This window comes from Ambystoma mexicanum, chromosome 1q, assembly GCF_040938575.1.
Source record: "Ambystoma mexicanum isolate Mex_15411 chromosome 1q, UKY_AmexF1_1, whole genome shotgun sequence".
Lineage (NCBI taxonomy): Eukaryota > Metazoa > Chordata > Amphibia > Caudata > Ambystomatidae > Ambystoma > Ambystoma mexicanum.
In genome coordinates, this window is record NC_090922.1 from 190,939,740 (window position 1) to 190,962,442 (window position 22,703).

At 44.5% G+C, this 22,703-nt stretch overlaps 1 protein-coding gene and 1 pseudogene across 1 annotated transcript in view; both read left to right on the top strand.

The window, feature by feature from the left end:
- Positions 1 to 3,001: 3,001 nt before the first annotated feature.
- CYTH2 (cytohesin 2) overlaps positions 3,002 to 22,703 on the top strand; it is a 482,465-nt gene continuing 462,763 nt past the window's right edge. The window contains exon 1 of the mRNA XM_069637143.1: positions 3,002 to 3,235. Within this exon, the coding sequence (XP_069493244.1) occupies positions 3,217 to 3,235 (19 nt within the window). The 5' untranslated portion in view covers positions 3,002 to 3,216. The remainder of the gene's footprint in view (positions 3,236 to 22,703) is intronic.
- On the top strand, positions 6,682 to 7,001 carry LOC138522825 (cytochrome c-like; annotated as a pseudogene).

The following is a 22,703-nucleotide window of genomic DNA, read 5'->3' on the forward strand; positions in this document are numbered from 1 at the left end:
AAGTATTTTGAGATCACAAACCACTTATCCCAATTTTCAGAGGATCAGCACCCCACCCACCAGCACGCATCGAAAAGTGGATGCTACTACTCCAGCCTTACAACATAGAAGTAGAATACCGACCGGGAATGCAGACTACCTGACTCGCCACTCACGGCCCGCCACAGATCAAGAACACCACACAAAAGAAACAGACAAACATGTGTGCCATGTGGTAGCCTGTGCCCGACCGCAGACGTTGACCCTGCGAGAAATAGCCGAGACCGAGATGGACACCATTCTAACCCACACCATAACCGCCATCCAATCAGGGAATTGGAAGAACTTCCTTACCTCCATGGCTCAGCGCACCGCAGCTGCCCAAGCAAAACTTCAATCCCTGTTCGGAATCTGTCACGAACTTACCTTAGCCCCCGAAGGGGTAATACTCAAAGGCCACCGGATTGTGCTACCCACATCATTGGAAGAACGAGCCCTCAGACAAGTCCACAGCAGGCACCAAGGTATTGTGAAAACAACAGCATACCTGAAATCCAGGATGCGGATGGCCAACATGCAACAGCGGGTGATGGAGCTGGTGGGGTCTTGCGCAGCCTGCCAAGCCACCTGGAGAGCTGAGAACCCAGAACCCATTATCAGCGCCCGAGAAGCAGCAAACGGTGGGAAGCTGTCAGCATCGATTACTGTACCATTGCTGGGGAAGGCTACCTACTTGTCCTGATCGATGAGTTCAGCAGGTATCCCGAAGTCGAACACGTGGCATCCACCAATGCCGAGACCATGACTCTCACATTGGAGAAGATATTTGCAATACACGGAATCCCATCAAAAATCAAGAGTCACAACGGGCCGCCCTTCACCAGCCAAGAACTACGCCAATTCTTCCGGGATCTCAACGTACGACACAAACGGATCACCCCGGGATGGCCACAGGCAAACGGCGACGCCCAACGATTCATGGGGTCACTCAACAAAGTAATCCGTATCGCCAAGTAAAGGGGACATTCATGGCTGAAGGCTGTGTATCGATTTCTGAGGACCCACAGGCAGACCCCGCACTCCTCGACAGGAATCAGCCCAGCAGCACTTATGTTTGGGTACCGATACAGGCAGAGCTCCCCATAAACCCCAGGGGGATAATGCCTGAGCCAGATCTTCCAACCATAGGCGCTAAGAAAGCAAAACGGAATGAACAAGAGAGTACGTCTCGACGAGCCAGCCCCCGGGAGCCAACACCCGGAGACACAGTCATCATCAAGAATCGGGCCACCCCCAGGAAGATGTCCCTCAATTTTGAATTCCAGCCCTGGATGGTCAGCGGCGCGAATCACACATGATCACGGCCACCAGAGGAAGTGAGACCGTGATGAGGAATATTTCACACTTCAGGAAAGTACCGCCAGAGTTATGGGAAGAAAGACCGGAAGCCGCGAGAGAAGGATCCGGCTCGCCCTGCCGGCCGCAAACCCCACCGACACCCAGACTCTTTGAAACACCAGGAGAGCCGAGATCTCCCAGTCGACAAGGAGATGAAGTCCAGCCCGAGAGCCCCCTGGTGGTTAACCCAGAGAGAGAGACAATCCCCGATACCACCTGAAGGAAAGACCAAAACCATCGTCCCGCCTCCGGGGATACGTGGTAGATGAAATCTACCAGCAGGTGAGCCTGCCCAGATGAGCCCTGAGGGACTAGAACATATTGCACCCGTTAAGTTTTTTTGTTATTGTTCATTATTGGCAAAAAACATTCCAAGTTGGGGAGGAATGTGGTGTCACGTGCCAGAGAGTAGCCGGTCACGTGACAGGAGGGCAGGGAGGTGGAAATAAAGGAATCACCGGAACTGGCGTCAGAACGCCAGTCCGGGTTTATGCACTACAATGAGTGGTTGTGTATTCTGTTTCCTGCACAGCGATGCGCTGCGCCACGCTGATTGAGCCTGAGCCTGCCCTGTGTCAGGCCCCGTTAGATGTCCCTGCCGACATCACACTAATAAAGCAGTTCCTTTCCCAGCACGCCACTCCCGTATACAGGAACCTCACAACAGTGAAGACAGAATACATTACAGAATTATTTGATCAGAGTTTTGCTGTCAACAGCAGCAAAGCAGTCTTGGCAGTGTACGATCCATGTTATTGATGCTTTATAAAACAGTGTGTACTGACGTCTTTGCATCAGGCGGTTTACGTGAGTTTCCCTTTTGCTCACCCTATGAGACCACTGTGATGTGGATGCCTTGGAATGTGGAGGGGATAAACGGTACTGTATCCTCTCCACTCAGGAATTTGAGAATGATGTGTCCCCCGGCTTCTTCCTACGCTACGGAAGCATGAATCATAAAGTGCCACTAATCTAAGTGAAAAGACAAATCAGCCACTATGTTGTACACAATTTAATTGGAGATGATTGTATGTGGAGTGTTACGGCAGTCTCTTAAACCATGAAAGATTAGAGGGATGATGTAGTACGATTAGAGGGATGATGTAGTACGCACTTAATATCGTCAGTTGTGGATGACCCTACTCTTGGTAGATACAAAATAGTAAGAGTTCCCTCCCATTGCTGGCATTTATTGAAACTCGCAAAATTCCTAAATCAGTTCTTGTAAAAACAAAAAGGGCGTAAAACGGAAACGGGTAACATACGCTGACTAGAAGGCGCAGTTGTTGGCTTTAGCGCAGTTTGGGGGTAAACTGCGTCTTTAAGACAGCCCACGCCCTAATACCTCGATTTTTGAGACTCTCTGCGATTGATCCCGCCTCCCTTTACACTGATTGGCGACTTCGATGACACAGAGTATCCGAATGGCTAAGAGCGAATTCCACTCCAGAATTTAGCCCGCCTTGCCTCATGTGCGGCAGTGCTGTGATTCGATGAGCATGCAGCCAAAGAACACCCTCATAAAGGAAACCTAAGACAAAGACCCCAGAAAGTCTACTGTGATTGGTTTCGAGGTTGTCCTTCTCAGCTGACTGACAGGCTCAGAACAATGTGTGATTGGAGGCTTGAGGGAACTGGGCGGTGCTAGCTACGGGCGACGGCTCCGGCAGGGAAGGGCCGTATGTGTTCTCGTAGATTAGACATGGTTTGGATTATGCGATCGGGGGAAACGTAGAACGGGTTGCCCAGGTGTAAGTGTCAGAGAGGACAACAAAAAGACACGTGGGGCTCACAAAACCCCGTATTCGAAACCTTGGCACACCTCCCTCGCTCGCAGCAATGGAAGAGACCGTCTACGGTAAGGGGCTTTAACGGCACGTACCATTTTACTTCGGAGAGGGGTGTGGGCGCAGATCGTGCTATTAGGTTTGGTCGTTGGAGGGGTCTTCTCTTTCTAAATTGTCTAAGGTTGCCTAGTGACCCAGATTAAAAGAGGGCACATCCTGTAAGAAATCTCCCCGGGGAGAGGCTAAACAGGCCGTTGTGACTCGAAGAGAATGATGGGAGCTGTAGTGGTTGTCAGTTTACCCTTGTGTACACTTATTTCCCCGTGTTGTATTGCAATGCTACCGTATTCTTGGAGTTGTCCGTTTCAATTTTTCTGGCATTGTAGTATTAAAGTAGAGAGGAGGCTGGGAACTGCAGTCCTTTTTTATTGAATTACGGAGACCTTACGGGTTACCAGTGACAGCGGGAATTGCATTTCTAGTCAGATTACAGTAATTAGTTCAGATTAGAATAGGTGGGTTTGATACATGGTGTTTTGTAAAGGGCCACATGTTACCAAAGCCGGTTTGATGTATTGGAAGATGATGCATGTCGTGATTCTATGGCTACATCCCTCGGGACATTTGGGTTTTTGAATCTGTGGTCATGAGTTATTTGTTGCATAGGATGCTTGTAGTCTCTGGCTAGAAAGGCATAGTCAGACGTGTTGTGAGATGCCAGGGGCCTGATAACACATTAAAACATCTAAATAGCGATAGACTGATTACGTTTGGTGGTTTGAAAGGTCGTTTGAAATACATCTGTAGGATCTCTTTCAAAGTAAATATGTCAGGTCCTCAGCGTGGTTCTCCCCTTGTTGTAAGGCACTATGTATAATGTCTGTGCGATATTTCTTCCAAATCAAGCCCCTCTGCCTTTTAAATGTACAGCAAACGGGCACATGCAGAAGGTCACTGTTAATGTCAAGCGTATCACCTGTGGTACAATGCACCCAAGAACTTGAAAAAAATCCCTGATTGTTCATGGTTCCAAAATGTTCTCAGGAACTGGCTATTACGCCTCACTTAAACTCTGAGCGTTAAGGTAGGCGGTTAGCAAAGCAAGGGCAATAGTTTGGAGGAAATGCAGTATATAAACAGCCTTTGATGTAGAATAGAGATCAAACTGATGATCAGCCTGCACCTTGCTATAAGGAATCGTTTGTCTCTTGACCAGTGTTTGCTTTGGGATTAAGCATCCATGCAGTGATTTGAAAGAGGATTGCTGTACGCTCGCCACAGGCCAGATCTGAGCTTCATTAACACAAATCCTGCCTCTGTTATACATATATACTGTTACTTTAAGGTTCCAGTTACTCTTGAGTATATACAGAGACCCCCCAACAGCCATCCTAATGCGCCCCAGCTCAGGCCCCAATTGACAGAGTACATTCACACACTGAGCACACCAACATTCTCCTGAGCTGTCACACTTGCATCAACATTCCATCAGCGTTCATAAATGGCTGACGGGACATGTTTGATGACCTGCCCGGGCTTGGCTATAGGTTTCCAATGATGTGCGCCAGTGTTGAGCTACAGGGAACCAAGTGTCTGATGATGGCCCCATGCTTGGCAGCCGAGTGTCTGACTGACGCACCCCCATGCGCTTGGCATCAAATTGTCTGACGATCCCCTTTTTCTTGGCCACAGAGTTTCTGATGACCCCCACTCCCAGCTGCCACACGCAAACCCCTCCTTGCCTGATGGCTTTTTTTTGTATATCCCAGATCATAAAACTGAACTATCTCATAGTGCTGGTTTGACTGAAAACCAATCTGTACTTCATTATAACATTCAGCCTTTTCTTAGCTCTAAAGCCCAAAGTGTTGGTTTATCAGCCTGTAAAGGGCGCACACAGCCTGTGTCCTGTTTTTTCTTCTTCTTTATTTCATGCTGCTGTTGCAGCCCCTGGAGTGTGGAGGGGAGTAAGAAGAATAACGGTTTTCTGTGTCTTTTTTTCAGGACATTGTCTGTTTTTCTTAGGAATCCCTGTTGCACCACAAGGAGATTTTGTTGTGATATGGGCAGATATAGCCCAGAGCGAATTCCCAAACTATTATTTATGCAGCTAGGTCATGGATCGGGGCCCAGCCATGCATTGGAGGTGTATCAAGTACAGGATCAGTAGGGGCCACGTACTCGTGTGTCACTGGTAAGGTGGCATGAACAAATGGCACTGCCAGCGGCATCATTTGCATCACTGGTAAGGTGGCATAAACAAATGGCACTGTCAGTGGCATCATTTGCATCACTGGTAAGGTGGCATAAACAAATGGCACTGCCAGTGGCATAATTTTCATGCCATCCTGCGTTAACTATCCACAGCTAGACACTCGCACCCGCTTGCCCTGGCAGGCTGTGGCTTACCATAGCTGCAAGCAAAGTAGCACACTCTTTGTAGTGCATCACGTTTTACACTTTAGAATTAATGGGAAGCGGGAAAGTGGTGCACTTAACATAAATATATTGGCCCCCGAGTTCTTGACATTTTTTGCTTTGCAGTGCTGGGTATGTATGCCGTCTAGAGTGTTGAGTGTATTATGACATTCCTTTGCTTATCATAGATTACCTGACTAGCATGGGCATCGAAGGGAGGGCTTCGGGGGAGGCACATGGCACACCCTCTTTCCCCAGTTTTGATCCAAAGCCCCACCTCTCCACTTGTATAGATCATTCATAGCAGCTACAACATCCCAGAGATTTTGCAATGCATCATGGTTGCAGTGCACTGTGCATGCAATGGCGCTCGTTTGTTTGTCTGTGTGGGCCATAGACTGCAGTTGACCAATGAGTGACCAGCATGCTGCTGCAGCTAATTTGGCTCTCCACATTGCTGGGTAACACATAGCCTACAGGGGCTGCAAAAAGGAGTGACGAGTGTCGAACTTTCCAAATGTGCTTCTTAAGAGCTGTACCAATGTGCTTTAAAATGGTGTGCATAGCTCTTTGTTTTTGCTAAATTAATTTATTTGGGGTCATCCTCTTTTTAGCCCCCTATGCCTCTATACAGTGGTCTAAACATTATTTCCAGTTTAGTCCGTTGTGGCATAAAACGCTCTTGGCACACATTTGTAAAAAAGAGAAAAAAAAGAAAGTGTTTTGAGATGCTAGTCTTTGAATCCTATCATGCTTGGACGAGAGTTTGGGCCCAAACTTTTGTATTTGAGCTAATTTGCATACCCACAATGCCTTGCTGTTGTGGCTCAGAACTGGGGGTGAACTTCCAGCGGTGGCTACTAGGCAGCGTTGTGGAATGTGTGACTTGTCTCAAATTGACTTTCCTACTTTCACATTTCAGGTGAAAGGGTTTTTTCCAACCTTGCTAAACCAACCATACATTTCTTGGTGATATATACACATCTATTTGAAAGAGACAAATTAGCTTTGCTACTGTTTAGTGCATTGTATGTTCTAAATGCGAGTACAGTCAGTGTATCAGCGAGGAAGCAAGAGTGGAATCGGAGCTGGACTCAAAATGGGAGACGCTGAGAAAGGCAAGAAGGTCTTTGTTTTGAAGTGTACACAGTGCCACACTGTCGAAATGGTGGCAAACACAGAGTGGGCCCTAATCTTGATGGCTTAATTGGACGCAAGACTGGGAAGGCTCCTGGATTCTCCTCCACGGATGCTAATTAAAATAAAGGTATTACATGGAATAAGGATATGCTGATGGAGTACTTGGATAACCCCAAGAAATGTATCCTGGGAACTAAAATTATCTTTGCTGTCATTAAGAAGGCATCAGAGACGAACAATTTGATAGAATACCCTGAGCAAGCAAAATCTGAAAATTAAACAGTCGCTGGCTTTATTTATTTCATGGATGTATGTATGCATCTCTAAGGCTATTTGTATATTTTATATCTTTTGCTAAACTTGCACTGTCCAACTTTTAAACCTAGTCTTAGCCACACATTAAAACACTTAATGACAAAAAAGTATGTTCTAAATGCATGTGTATACTTTCCCACACATACATCTATTGATGCCCATTGTGCTTAGCAATTGAGAGATGTATGTGTACATTTGTTTACGTTAATAAGCTTTGGTACTGGGCCCATTACTACCTTAGTGGTCTTACGTCGCTTAGGGTTGTTTGGATAGTGGCACTTTCTTTGTGGGATGGTGTAGAAGCATCTAAAGAGGTGAAGGGGTGGGTGGAGCAGGAGTAGGATATACATTAACCAAACGGGTGGAAAGCCTTGGGGAGGAGGATATTTGACTACGGTGGGCTGTGCATGTGTAACTGTTGTAAAGGCTCAACCATGGGGATAATGTGAGAGCACCGGGTTGACTGACAGAAGTGTCAGAATCAAGAGTTGGCTGTGCGTACAGGTAAATGCGGGAAACGTGGAATGAGAACGCCGGGGAAAGCCAGATCCTCGAAGATCCATTCCTGCTTGGCCACTTTGTGAGAGAGGTGATTAAATTATCTCTGTTTGGTACTGTGGTCAGCAATATGTGTATGTTTTAGTCTCAGGTATCTGATGGCTGCCGTGTTTGTGATGTCGGAGTGGAGCGTGCATCTGTGTAATGTTCTGTGTGCATAAATATACATTTTCTACAGTGTGACAGTTACATCTGGGGCTGGCTAGGGTGTGGATGGCCAGTATGTCACTGTCTCTGTAACAACTTACATTTGATCTGGTTTTACCTTAATGTGTATACAGTTTGTCTGGTGTACAATGGACCTTTAAAGCTCCCCACACAAGAAGCTTGGATGTATCTTCTATCGCACAAGTAACACACTGTGTTAGAGAACCTGCGAGTAGGCTGTGATCATGGTATTTGTTTGACTCTATATTAGGGAAGTAGACAACTGATATACCTATCCTTACTTTGCCGAAAGATCTAAGGGGATCATAAAATGTGACAGATCTTGAGTTGGTCTCTATGCTTATTTTGCCATAGGAAAATGGAAGAAAAGCTAATTGAATGCAGTGCAATGTGATATATTATGTTATGTCAGAGATCTTTAATATCGTGCTATGGCTTTTTGTGGAAGTTAGTGTATTGCGCCCTCACCTGTGATATCCAGGTGGTGGTCTGTGTGGAGGAAAGGGTGAACCAGTGAGGGAAACCAGGTTTAGGTGAAACTGAGGGGAAGTTCAAAAGGAGGTGGGGCATATTAAAAGAAGGAACACACTGTTTGTGATCGCTTCAATGCATGTTGAAGCAAACCAAATGATTTTTAGGTCAAGATCTCAGAAAATTGGAAGGATACGTTTTAGGGTGTCTGAATGAGAACGAAATATTAAGGTGCATTTTGTGTGTAGTTGTAACTGGTTATCCTATACTTATCCAGGGAGTGCTCAGTATATGACTGACTTGTGCTTAGCTGTAGTGAGACAGCTAATGACTGCATTAATTGTACGATGTTTCTAAATTTGCTGAAGACCCGTTTTTATGTAGGTCTTAGTGAGCATCGGGATTAGAAGAACAAAGGGCACCCCACCCCCTACCTCCCCAGTGATGCACATCTACAGTGTTCTGCCCAAGATTTTAATGAGGTAGCAATAGGAAAAAAATCAGCTTCTAGCCAGCCATAAAAAGCCACTCTCCACTTCAATTCTATACATATGCCTGGCACACAGTATCTTACTCGCCAAGAGCCAATTATTACTAGCCAGTGAAAAGAGAAAATGTTGCACCTTAAAGGTAAAGTGTTTTTCACTTTTGGTGAGTCAACATACTAAACTTAACAGAACGCTTCACGGGGCATTTTTTGCCCTTAAAGGGCAGGCTGCTATGCCGTCCTGTGGATCACAACATTGAATGGAAGGATTAACTAAATCTCACCTGCATACTGTGCACGTTCTGAGTGTAGTCTTTTAAGCCATGGACGTGTGTGCTTATCCGCCATCTGTGTGGGCGTTCAGACTGTTTCGGTTATACTCGCAGAGTAGTAATTGCCTTGTGACCAGTTTCCTCTTAAGAACATCGTGGCGCATCTGACGGTGCATCCCAGAGGAGTCCGATCCTCCCAGTGATTAGCGTGAATGCTGTCTTCCCCCTTCACTCTGAATACTTGTTTTTATTGCTGGATTAAAAAACCCAGCTGGTTATTTCAAGATTATGATTAATCTGGTTTTACTTTTGCTGGTGAATTTGTCACACCTTTGCTGGGTGGTGGAGCTTTGTCATTTGTTGAACACTCCCTTCCTTTGCTAAGGGCTCTTAGAACAGTGGGCTGTCTGGGTGGGGAGGATTCTGGTCATCCGCTGGACCACAGCCGAACATTTCATAATGAATGAGAGTGCACATGCTCAGTTTCCATGTGTTTGACTTCAAAGCACAGAAAGGAGACATTATGGCAGACCTTGGTATACTTTTTGTTGCTTCATGAATATGGTTGGTATTAAGGGAACAGTGCACCAAGAATGTGCATATGGTTACCTTAGAGTTGCATTCTATCCCTTAGCAGTACTGCCAGCACAGCAATACATATTACAATGTGCATAGGTACTTTGATGTGTCTGGTAGGTTATATCTTGTTACTCCTCGGTGCGTGAATGCTGGTGTTCTTTCGCGACACAGTGAGAGGCTCTGTGGTGCTATGGTTGAGTGTGAGTGGTTCCATGGAAGATCACTAATGGAGGTTAGCCTGGCATAACACACCAGCATGGCATGATCTAGCTCAACGCTGCACATGCATCACAGAAATATGCAAATCGCATGCACCTGCAACCTGAATAACATTGATATTGGCAGGTTTAGCATAGACCCCAGGTAAGCATGATGTGCAATATTTGAACATAGATTAACCGTGAATGCCTTATGGGATTCGGGGACTCTGTTGTTAGACTCTGACGTGGTGGGCTGCCAATGATTAGCAGTGAGTAACGTCTATCCATAACCAAAGCCTCAAATGGGCAGAAATGGATCCATGCCAAGTTATCTGATTGAAGATAGTTCTGTTCTAACTGTGGCACGAACCTGTTGAGAGAGACTTTAACACATTAATTAGAAAACCATTTTAAACACGCAGAGGGGAGCAAGGGGTCTGAGATCCCTGCTTTTATCCTCTCATTTTATTTCCTCCACTCCTACTATAGGTTTACCCTGTAACTCCCCCTTTCTCTTCCAAAACTCTGCAGACTGCTGACATTCTAGCTCTTCCATGCTAATACGTTTTGTACTTTGCAAAGTTCCAGGAATGCCAGCTAAGGAAAGCAGTTGTGCAGGCTGTGTGGGAAATCCCATCCGAACCATAAGGTTTCTGGGAGGCATAACGTTTGTCTTTGAGAGGGTACTTGCCCTGGGTATGCTAGTGGAGTTTTGAAAAGCAGACCTCTGCTGTCAGTATGGTTTGGTATTGCTGTATACATGCCCAACAATGCGTTTGCTCCACAGCTTAGGTGGGGATCTGGGTGCATGGTGACTTGCATGCAGATTGCCTGTATTAGCCCCCAGTACTTTGAGGCCAGAGAACCCGTCGCGCAAGACCCAGATTACATCTTGAGTCAAATTCCTTCCACCGGTTTATGATTTTCTGTGTGGGGTGGAATCCGGACGGACCCTATACCGGAATCAACGTATTCACAAAATTCACGCACCGTGGAGATCAATAATTATGACTCTTGTGAAAAGACCTGGTGTCTATAGTTACATTTGATTCTTTCAGCCAGCGCTTGAGGTTTAGCAGATGCTAAAGCAGGCAGTCGGAATCCTTTCTGCAGAGAGACGTGTATTCCTATGCAGGCGACAGGTAAATCTGTGATGCGGGATGAGGTGAATGCAGGAAAACTCGCAAAAACAACTTTTCCCTGTGTGGATTTATCTGCATGCGCCTCAATCAGTGTTGGGGGTCAGAGGAGTGCTCCACTGGCTCTTCAATAGTTCCACTGCGGCAATCATTGTTTATGTATGCAGCTGTGTGTTGTGTGCAGTGGCATGTGCTGGATAGAGCTGCAACACTTGGTTTAATGCAACTGTCTTCAGACACAGTATCTGTTTAGCGCAGTCTGTCCTGACTGCAAGCATGGCTTACAGATCTAACTAGAATTCAGTGTCTGTGGGTAGTGGTGCTTAGCAGTGCTGTGTATTCAAACAATGCCTGATGGAGATCGCATCCACAACAAAATGCAAATAAAATGATTACATCAAGGTCACACCTTCCGTGTTTGTGTTGTAGAAGTGTAAATGCAGAGAATACTCAGTTCGATGAGTGCTGTAGCATAGGATCTGTGTGTAAGAGTCACATCACGCAGGAAGTCTGTCTGCGTGCACAGGACTTTGTGTCAAGTGTGGGACTGAGGCTACATAGGGTTGCAGAGAACATTTTGTTTTGGGAGTATTTTGCTCCCTGTTTTTTTATGTTGGGGAATAGGATTAGCTTTCAGGCAGTAAAAGGTAATTTCCATAATGCAGGTATTTTGTGGGCGAATACAAATATATTTTAACTCTAAAGCAGTCCTTTGTGTGTATCCCACACTTCTTAGCATCTAGTAATTCATGCACATTAAAAGATACATTTTGACTTTTTTTTTAAAGCTACTGTTTAGATCAGGTAGTAATAATAGTACCTTCCTTTGGCACGGCTCTGTTAGTATCACTGATCAGAATAGGGGTGGAAGCACGGTGTAGGCTCATGTGTCTGTTAACTGTTTTTGTATTGGTTGTGTTTTTTTTTTGTTGGTTTGCAACGGCGGGTATTTGCCTATTTTTAGGGAGTAAAAGTGGCTGGTACACAGCTTGTCTTTGGGGCTGACTGTGCGCAGACCTGTGTTTTTGTGTTTTATAAGAATGTTCATACAAGGGGAAATATAAATGATGGGAGTTCAACTACAGTGGTGTGGGTGTTTTATTTATTTAGCTGTTAGTATTTCATAGTTCTACGTGACACCATGTGGCCATCGCAAAGCACTTGTCAATTTGGTGGATTGTGTCCTTCCTGGTGGCAGTTTGGTCTCCTGTTGCTTGGCTGCTGTGGAAGTTGGTCGGCCTGTTGGTTATTTTACCTGGAGTTTGAAGTGGAGCAATCCCTGTTGTCTGGTTTGTGGGCTCACGGCCGAAGGGGTGTTGGTTTATTCTGGTCTCCTATGTGTTCAAATATATGCTTTTGGTTAACCTGTCTGCAAAAATCATGAACATTTGGCGGGGGCGAACATTTAAAGTTGCAAGTTGCTAGCCAGCCATAAATCACTTGCCACCTCAATTCCATACATACACACAGCACACGCTTTCTTACTCACGAAGAGTAGAATTTGACTAACCAATGACTTAGACATAGGATAGTAGAAAGTGGCAATGTGGGACTGTTCCTAACCCTGCCCAGCGCAGGCATGACCCTAAATCCTGTACCGTTTGGAGAGACGTGACTGTACTGGACACTGGTAATGTCTTGAAGATAGCAGTTGCAGAATTTAGGAGCGAATTTGCTCCACTATGTTCTGTATGCAAGAAAGATGAGCTATGGGCACAATCAAATGAGTGAGGACTTTGATGTGTGGTACACCTGTGCAAGTGTTGTGAAGGACGTGGTAGCCTGGAAGAAGCCTGCTTGGACCTTTTTTTGGGGGGCGGGGGGTTACATATGTATAGGGCTAGGATAGGGGTGCTATATTCGGGTTAATTGCTCACTCGCAAGGGGAAGGTACTTTTCAAATGCAGGTTCTGGTGAAGTTTTGGTGGTACTGTTGTGTGGGAAATGAATTATTACTGTGTGCGCGCAACAGTACATATGCCTTCTGTGTTGTCTTTGGCTGCTGCCTAAAGTCCTCCTCTAATATTACTTGTAGGCACGATCGTTGAGATCTTGACTTTTGAGAAGGAGAAGGAAATATTTTGTTCATATTTATTCACTGCTTCCCAGTACTGTGTCAGCACTGGGAAACTCCACCATACATGTTCCCAATTCCCCACCCGTCCACAATCCCTCCAACCTTTGTCTGATCATATCGGTTTCATTTTACATGAATGAGCCGGAGTATAATGCCATTGCAGCATTAGTTTATACCAAAACTCTCTGATCTGGATTGATCTAATGAGTTTGAAATTGCTTTCCACAAATCTGTTTGAGATCTCTTCCCCCAAAGTTACCTGTCAGCGACGTATGTAACTAGTCACCTTGTTAGCTGCTTCCTCCTCCATCAGTTTATGTAGATTTGAGATAAGGGCTGAGACCCTCTCGATCGTGTGTCACAAAGTTTTCTAATGGTGCTAGCCCTCTTACCGCTGCAGAATTTACCAGTGGGCCGAGGGTCCAATGTCTCACTTTAAAAAATTGGAATCTAGAGTTTTCCAACAGACCAAACTCTTGTTTACATTGTGTGAATGATTTAACCTCCTCCACCTGAAACATTAGTTTTTCGCATTAAGCCTGTTTCCATTCTTTGAATGCATTGGGCTCCTGATCTGTAAACTGAGGGTTAAAGAATAGAGGTGTAAGTGGGGAGTGGGTATGTTGTCCAATTATGCTTCTTAACTGCTGCATCCCAGGTTTCCTCTACTACACCCATAATATCACTTGCGTGTATGTTAGCCGGACGGTCCTGTTTTGGCAACCACAGTACTTCCTGAAGCCTCGGTCCCCCTCCACCCCCCCCCCCAACGCTTGTTCCATCTTTCCCCCAACTCTCCCATAGACCATTCTTTAATCGCCCTTATTTGAGCAGCGCAGTAGTACTTCAAAACATTGGGGAGGCCTAATCCTCCCTTCTTGGTTGGAATCATTAGTGTATTTAGGGCTACCCTTAGAGTTTCAATTCTGCCATATGAATGCTGAAATAGGTTTGTGTATTCTGTGGAAAAATGACAGGGGAACTCTAATAGGTAATGCTTGAAGTGTACAAGGCTTTAGGAAGGGTAGCCATTTTCAGAGTTTATTCTACCCAACCATGAAATGGTTAGAGGATCCCACCTCTTTAACTGTGCTTCTATTTCACTCAGCATCTTGGGGTAATTAGCTGCATATATAGGTGAATTACTACCCCAAGTAGTTTTATCCCTGCCTGCGCCCACCCAAGTTGCGTATGTTTCCCATAGGTCCTGCATTTCTGATGGTGAGAGGGATACGCGTAAAATCTCAGATTTAGCTGCATTGATCTTTAGACCCGCCACTTAGCCAAAAATCTCCAGCTCCTGAGTGGTGAACTGCAGAGTATTAAGTGCATCTGCTACCATAAGTAACATTTCATCCGCATAGGCTATAATGTTACGGGACATACCGCCAAAATGTATCCCTTTTATTCCCTCTGTCTAAACTTGGTCAATAAAGTTTCTAAGTGAAGCACATATATCATGGGTGACAGAGGGCTCCTTTGTTTGGTTTCCTGTTGTAGTTAAATAAGGGGAGATCTATGGCCATTTATTAACAGATTTTTATAATTGGCCTTAATCAACGCCATACACTTTGGTCCAAATCCCACCCTAGTCAGGGTTGGAAAAAGAAACGACCATTCCACATGGTCAAAGGCTTTTTCCGCGTCTATAGAGAGGAGAACTGCAGAAATGTGGTTATTTTCCACTTTCGTTAAGAAATGACAGACACTGCGAATATTGTCATGCGTCTGTCTGAGCTTAATAAAGCCTGTTAGTTCGGGTGTATGAGTGTGGGCATATGATCCACTAACCGATAGGCTAAAATCCCAGTGAACATTTTCGCATCTATGTTGATTAAGGCTATTGGGCGATTAAAACCCGTAATTTGCTGGATCTTTTCCAGGCTTGTGGAAGAGGATCATTTTTGCCTCTTCCATTGAAGGAGTAATTTGGAGTGTGTGTGTAAGAATTGTTTAATTTAGTCAGTATGGTGGTTAATAAGTTAATGAATGTTTTTGTAAAACCTGGCTGGGTACCGGTCTGGGCCTGGTGACTTGTTTAAGGGAAGCTCCCAGATAACCCGAATCACCTCCTCCTGAGTTATAGGCGCTTCAAGCGCCTGGGTGTCTGCTACCATGAGCTGGGAAAGAGTGACCGACTCTAGATACTCTGTCTGTAAAAGTGGTACCGGAGCTTCGGCTATATATAATTTAGTATAGGAGTGGAACTGTGTGAGAATGTTTTAAGGTTTCTGATGTGGTTTGATCTATTGTATAATCCTTGATGCTGCACGGTGACGCAGCTTAAATGCTAGAAGGCGGTCCATTTTGTTGGCTTTTATATAGTAATGTTGTTTTAAGAAAATGTGTTTTCTTAGTGATAGGAAAACCGTTTTCCTATACTCTTTTCTGAATCAAAGGACCTGAGTCAGTTTCCATCTTCTTTATAACTAGGGCTAGTTCCTCTTCTAATTCAAGTTCTAGAGCCATACTCTGCTTGTGTCTGTTAGCCTCTGCATCTATAAGGAAACCTCTCAATGTCGCCTTAAACGCATCCCAAATAATATTCATCAACGTTTCCACCTCTTGATTTTGGACAAAGTATTCCTTTATTCGCTCTGCAATTTCTCCCCTGACCACTGGATCTTGCAGAAGCGTTAGTGGAAATCTCCAAGACCAAAGTTTTTCTCTCTTTTGCAATATTAATTATTTGGTAATTGAGCCTAGGAGTGGGGTGGAGATTGATTCATTATCTATCCGGGAGAATGTTACTTGTGAGTTAAAGGTATATCCCTTTTCTTCCCCCTTTTAAGGTAAGCCAAATATCTACAATGGAGAGGTCTGCAAATTTCTTTTGCAGGGCCACCGATGGAGAGGCTGCAACATATCTAATCAACATACTGCGGTCCTGATCTGGATCCCATGCTACATTAAAGTCCCCCAAAATCAATAATTCTCCTTCCATGAAAGATTCCAGTTGCCCCATGATTTTCAGAAAACCACCTTGGCCTGTGTTTGGGGTATGTATTGAGTGTAATAGTCATGAGCTTTAGAATAACAAATACGTATCTGCCCTCCTTATGAATCTTGGTGCAAACTATTTGAAGCTCTGACACATGCTTTATCGCTATCAACACCCCTGCCACCTTGCTTTCCGCATTTTCCTGTGATATATGTGGGTACTGACGTAGACGTCGTCTACACAAATCTGCCTTTCAGATATGGGTTACTTGGAGCGCCACCAAATCCGGTTGATTGACGCCTCAAGAAGGGCTGACCTTTCCTTCGCTTCTGCAGGGTATTAAGCCCCCTTACATTCCATGATAAGCACTTGAATTATACACTGCACCTTGAAATAGTTACATTTCTATCACATCAACATAATATTTCTTCTGCAAAATGGACAGCCCCCTCCATAACTGTATGTCCCCCTATCTCTAATCCCTTAACATCCCCATTAACTTTTTTTAACCTTCCCTCCTCCCAACCCATTTCCCTTCCCTTGAACAGTTCCCTGGTGTGAGACACAGTACATATTGTATCCCCGGGCCACCTCCCTCGGCTGCGAATCACCCTTTGTCCCAGGGTTATGTGCGGAGAGTCCTAGCTCCCCCATCTGTTACCTGAACAGATAGAATATGCATCTAGTGGCGCACATATCTCCGGTTTGGAATGGCACCTGCAGAGAGGCAGTGAGGAGCTCAGCTGTAATTGGTTAAGATCAGATGGGGGAAGAGGGCCCTGATGGAGTGGACTGGCCACTATTGGTTCAACCATTGGATACATTGCTTCCAGTTCCCACTCTGCTTTTATTCCACTTCCCTTTTTGGATAAAGTACCCACCCAAAAATGTAAGATGCTATCCTGGAATGTGTCTGGCCTTTTAAGACATATGGGCGACCAAAATCATGAATTAAACCTATCTAGTCTTGATCTGGTATGGAAACATGGGTGATGGAAACAGTGGACTAACAAGGCTTTAAGCTCCTTTATGATACCAGCTAGTAGAAGTCCTCATGGAAGACCAAAGAGTGGGTTGTTGACCCTGGTGAGCCCACGTATCTGTCTAGAGTTTACCGATAGACCAACTGACTCAGAAGATTTGCAATGTCTGGAATCAATCACTAAGAATAGAATGTCCATCATTTTGTTTAATATCTATAACAGACCATATGTACACCATTGTATACCCCCAGGAAAATGTTTCAGATAATGTATGATTACGAATTGAAGGACACAGTGAATCCGCTAATCTTCGTGATATCAATCTCCCGATAAAGCCCATAGGAAGATCTGATCGGCCTCTGAGATGACCAGGACTTAGTATGGAGCATTCCCACTTTGGTCTGTGACAGACCACTAAGACACCATCAGTATGCAATCGATAGAATCACATATTTTACAATGCTAATTTGCGGGCTTGTAATGGTAGAATTGGCTCTGTTCCACCAGCAGGATTTACATACACTGGCCACAATGGGAGCCCGAGGATTGACTATATCTTTATAAGTGCAAGTGACTGGACAATGTTGCATGCCTTGAAGTTCTAGGGCGCACAGAGAGTAATCATCGTCCAGTGCATTGTTCTGTTTCCGAGGGAGGTGCCCAGGATGTTGGTAGTGGACAACTGAGCAGTGCAACCATGGTAATTCCTGCAGGTCATGCTAGGTGCAGTATTAAGTGGCTGCCCACAGACTTCTCTGTCCATAAACAATCCTTTTATGCTGCTGTAGAACATCTTATCTCTGTATGGAAGGTGTAGCAGAGGGTACATTTATTAATAGTTATAATGAATTGGTGCTGATCGTGCTCCCCCTTTTTTACCAAACCAGCAAGTAGGCTACGGCAGGTAGCCCTCACATCCAAGAGCTGGTTTGACGGAGAATGCTGAACAGCTAAGGCTAATCTGCTACTTTATATGAAAAGTGCAAACCCAATCTACAAGCTGGTTGAATATGCGGTTTGATTTGCTTCTTGATCTGTGTTAGTTTACCGTGGTTTGATTCAAAGGGTCTGTGGTGTGATGGGCCACGGGTAGCGGTGAAAAGGGTTTACAGTAATGGCAGAAAGTTCTTTATCAATGAGTTTGCGTTTGGATCAGTCCTTAGCATAACCCCTGTTCGGCTTTGCCAACTCTGTCATTGGGTTTGTTCTGTACTTTTGAAGAGCCATCTGTGCTCCAAGATCCCTTTTTAATCCAGAGCACCTGACATCCGATGCTATGGCTGGGCGATATATCGAGTTTTGGAGATATATCGATTTATATTTTCAAAATAGATATAGGGCGAGACAACATAGTTAATTCATATTGGGATATATACATACAGGGACCAACATTGAGATTGGCTAAGCAGGAGCCTAAACCAGTTCCTGGGTTTCCAACACTAATCTTTGACCAGTAGCTACCACTGGAGAACCAGGAGCTAGTGCATAGCGTTCTGAAAATCTTACTTCCACATTAGATGCGCACTTACATTTTATCCCTTATTTATGACCCATCGTGCTTTAAATGTTGCACACATGTGCCCTAAAGTTATTTATAATTTGTTCCAAATCAACATAATTACATTCATATGGGTGTGTTTGTTCAGCGTTCGTTGGTCTGGGGAGCCAAAAGGGACTCCTGGTAGCTGTTGGTGTCAAGCTAACTAAGCTCTTCTATGCTACAAGCAGGAGATAAATGACCCCCAGCTCCCCTCAATTTCGAACCTGAACATGTCTGTAATATACTATTTAGTATTTACATTTTGATATTTACACAGCTGTGTGTATCAAACAGGAACCCTGTATTTGCACTTTATTTTGATCAATGCCTTATAAATGTGTTTGTGACATCTCGCACGCAGTGGTGGTTTACGACTGGGCATTTAATCTGCATCAACAATATTGAGATACATATTGTATATTGCAATTCAGCCCAAACATATTGAGATGTAACTTTTGTCCCACATCGCCCAGCCCTATATGATGCACTGAACCTATGTGTTTGCTACTCGCTTAAAGGAGCCTACTCCTTGTACTTAAGTGTTATCAAATGAACTGCTCTTTTTGCAAATACCTCTGGGTGCAAAAAGGAGATTAATTCCAGGATAGTTATGTCTTAATAAGTAGTTGGTGTTCCAAGTCATACTGTTCATTCTTATGACTCGTTCCTGTTTGGGAGAAATGAATACACCGTGACATTGGTCACCACTCCAGTTGGGATTACAGGGGCTCTGGGAACCAAGGATGCATGCCCAATCGGTGCTACCTGGAGGAATTGATGGTGGTTCTCCAGAACCCTCTTCCTATCCCAGTCCCACCAAAGCATTGTGGAGCGGCTGCAAGCTATTGTTGAGGTGCACGCCCCATGCTACGGTGCTGCAAAGCTGCCAGCACACTTCCGCCTAACTTCAAAATGGCATACCGGCCATGTAATCCCTCTGCTGCTGCATTCACAGTATTTGGCTATAATGTGAGTGCTTTTAAATCACTGTAAAAGAAGGGGGAACTCCTGTGGTGGACACGACCAAAGGGAACTGGGGGGTGTGGGAATAATCACATTCTGGAAGGGGAGACCTGGGAGTAACAATGAAGCCTCGAGGTCGAGGGTGTAAACGAAGTAACACGACCTGCAGGTCTAGTGGGACTTTTTTTTTAGAATTTGCAAGGCTTGACGAGGACGCAATTCCTAAACAACTTCCTTGTGCGAACGAGGAATGCAAAATAAGGTTTGAACCCTAATCGAAAATATAACGAAACGCTGTGCAAAGCCATCAAAAGATACATAGATGTGCATATTGCATCATAAAGTACCAGCCAAATGTTTGAACTTAAGGCTCATTTTCGAAATAATGGCTTAATTTAAGCCAGGAGAATGTAAAGAACTACTCTACATAGCAGGGTGCAAATTCTGCACTCGACGCTAGCCTTTGGCTAGTTATATTGGACTCTTGGCGAGTGATGGTGTGCTGCGTATAGAGTTGAGGTGTTGGGTTACTTTTTATGGCTGGCTTGTAGCTTCCAAATTGAATTTGTGCCCCTGTTACAGAGTTGATGTATCCCATTTCTATTAGTTTGGGCTATTCTTTCTGCTTACGCTCCACTTATAAACCGAAACGATTGCATTGGAGTACAGAAAGGTGGGAGATGACGTGAGGATGGACACAGCTTGTGGCTGTTTGGTTATTTAGCCACCCAGTGACTGGCCGTGATAATCCCCATGACCACGCCAACCCACTACCTGAACTAAAAGTACTGCATACATTCAAAATAACATGCTTGAACAGGCTTGGATTGCAGAATACGATTTGAAAGCTATTCTGTGAGCTGTTTCATCCCCTTCTGTTTAGTGGTGTTGGGTGACGTGTAGGGCATGTGTGTATTTATTTATTTATCTATCTATTTGGGGCACTACCAATATCCGTGGGTGTTTGAACATTCGTACTACACAATTCTGTTATGCTGGTTCACGCGTAGGTTACTGTCATACAGCAAAGCATGGGCATGTATGGTGCTTCATGGGAATTTGGGGCATTAGAAAATGAGAGTGCAAGATGAAAGCTAATGTTTGTGTGCACTCCTAAAGGTCGTTGGGTGATCACCTTTTAAGTCTTCCAACTATGCCCCCACCCAAAAATTGCACACTTGATTTCACCCCTGTTTTTGTTGTGAATATGGCATATTTCACAGGTTTCAAATTCACTCTTTAAATTCACCCCAGAGCTTTATATTGTTTGGATCTTAGAAAGGAACATCGATTTCAGATGGTTGACGTTTATAATCCCTGAAAAACCATGCTCATGCCCCTTTGTATTTCAATCGAAGTTCTTTATGCAGTCTGAAGGACACCGGTTTGAAGTTGAGCAGGGCTTCAGTCCGTCATCCTAACTAGGATCAACAAACTGGGGGGGGAAGAGAATTGCACATATTTCTAAACTAACATGGTATGTTACGGTAATTGGCTTTTATGCATCACCACTGTAGTTGCATTAAAACACCAAAACTCGTCCATCTGGGCTATGTTTAATATATACTGGTCAGTAGAAACTAAGTGGTGGCCCATTTTTGTTTTAAACTATTTATTTTAAAAAATGTCTGCCTGCACATCTTTCTGCAGCGGCCTGTAAGAAGAAAGGGTTCTTTTTCTTCACAAAGGCCCTAATTCAGAGCGTTTTCCAATGGGGTTTTGTCATTTATAAAACGCTTCTGTGAATCGGACCCAATGTGTGCAAAGTCCAGCCACACTTTTTGCTGCTTCGGCATCCTTATGATAATGTCGAACCCTTCCCTCTACCGTGAGCAAGGGCGCATAGATGCAGTTAAGAGACACGGATCTGAGTATTATGCGTTGGTTCTTCTTTACTTCAACCAGCAGCAAAAAATTAAAATGCATTTAATGCAAATGCAAAAAAAAACCTTTTACACAACCCAATCGGCCAAAGTCCTAGAGCTCAAAGCTCCTGTGTTAGTCCCTCATCTTCTGTAGCTGGAAGAACAAGCCTGATAACCATAAAGGTCCTCAAACCATGAAAGCAATCCATCCCATCAATGAATGCAAGGAGATCGTCTGGAGAAAATCCACCAACAACGAGCAATACAACGAAGTGTAACACTCTTCATACGAACACTGCAAAAGGAGAGCGAGAATCCACCAGGAGGATGGGTGTGAGCTTTAATACTTGCCCTTTTGTTTCCCCCATAGTATAAAACCCCCACTCGCATTAGTAAGGGAGTATAACCATTTAATGCCAACAATGGAGACCTTCTATGCAGGTTCCAAACCCTTGCTATACATTAGCTGCATGTTGAACATGCTTATGATAACACTTGTGGTTGATGCCTTCAAACAATACGCTCCACAGAGGACCACCTCCAACTTCCATGACCTCTCCTTCCCCCAATAAGATCGATTTGGAGCCAGTGAAATGTCAACCCTCCTTGAGCACCCATTACACCCAGCAAGCCAGGGTGGCAGAAGAGATGGTTTGCAAAATGAAATAGGCAGCTGAGAGGTAGATGGAGGATGAAACACTCTAGTCTTAATGTCTTATCATTGTAACAACTAACCACGCATAGTTCCTGATCTCCCGGAAAAGAAGCATTAGAAACCAAGGTTGTCTTCTGGGATCGAAATTAAGATGCGATAAGCAGGAGCTAAAAGCAGCTCCTGGGTATTCAACATTAACCAGTGACCAGGAGCTACCACTAAGGAACCAGGAGCAAGTACATAGTGTTCTGCAAATATAACTTCCACATAAGATGCAATTGTCCAATAGTAATGACCCCTTATGCTTTACATTTTGTTTAGATTTTAGATTTGTCCTAATTCTATTTGGGACACAGTTCAATCCACATAGGTGTGTTTGTTCGGCATCAGTTTGACCTGGGAGCCAAAAGTAGCTCTGGGCAGCTGTTGGTGTCAAGCTGACCATGCTCTTCTAGGCCACAAGAATGAGCTAAATAGCTCCTAGCTCCTCTCAATTTGAAACCCTGGTCTTGCATGTTAGTTCTGTGTGTGATTTAGAAACTGGGGTAAAAATATCAAATTGCAAGCTACTAGTCCTCCATTAAAAACCACAAAGGGGTTTAAGGAATATAGAGTGATAACTCTGCTACCCCTTAAACACTTTTAGAACCAAAAATATTGAACTGAGGAAGGGAAACCCAAACTGAATTGTAGGACTCACTGGTCCCTTTGAGGTCCTGAAACCCCTGGTCTACCACAACTGTTTCTTTGCCAAGGGGACAGGAGGAA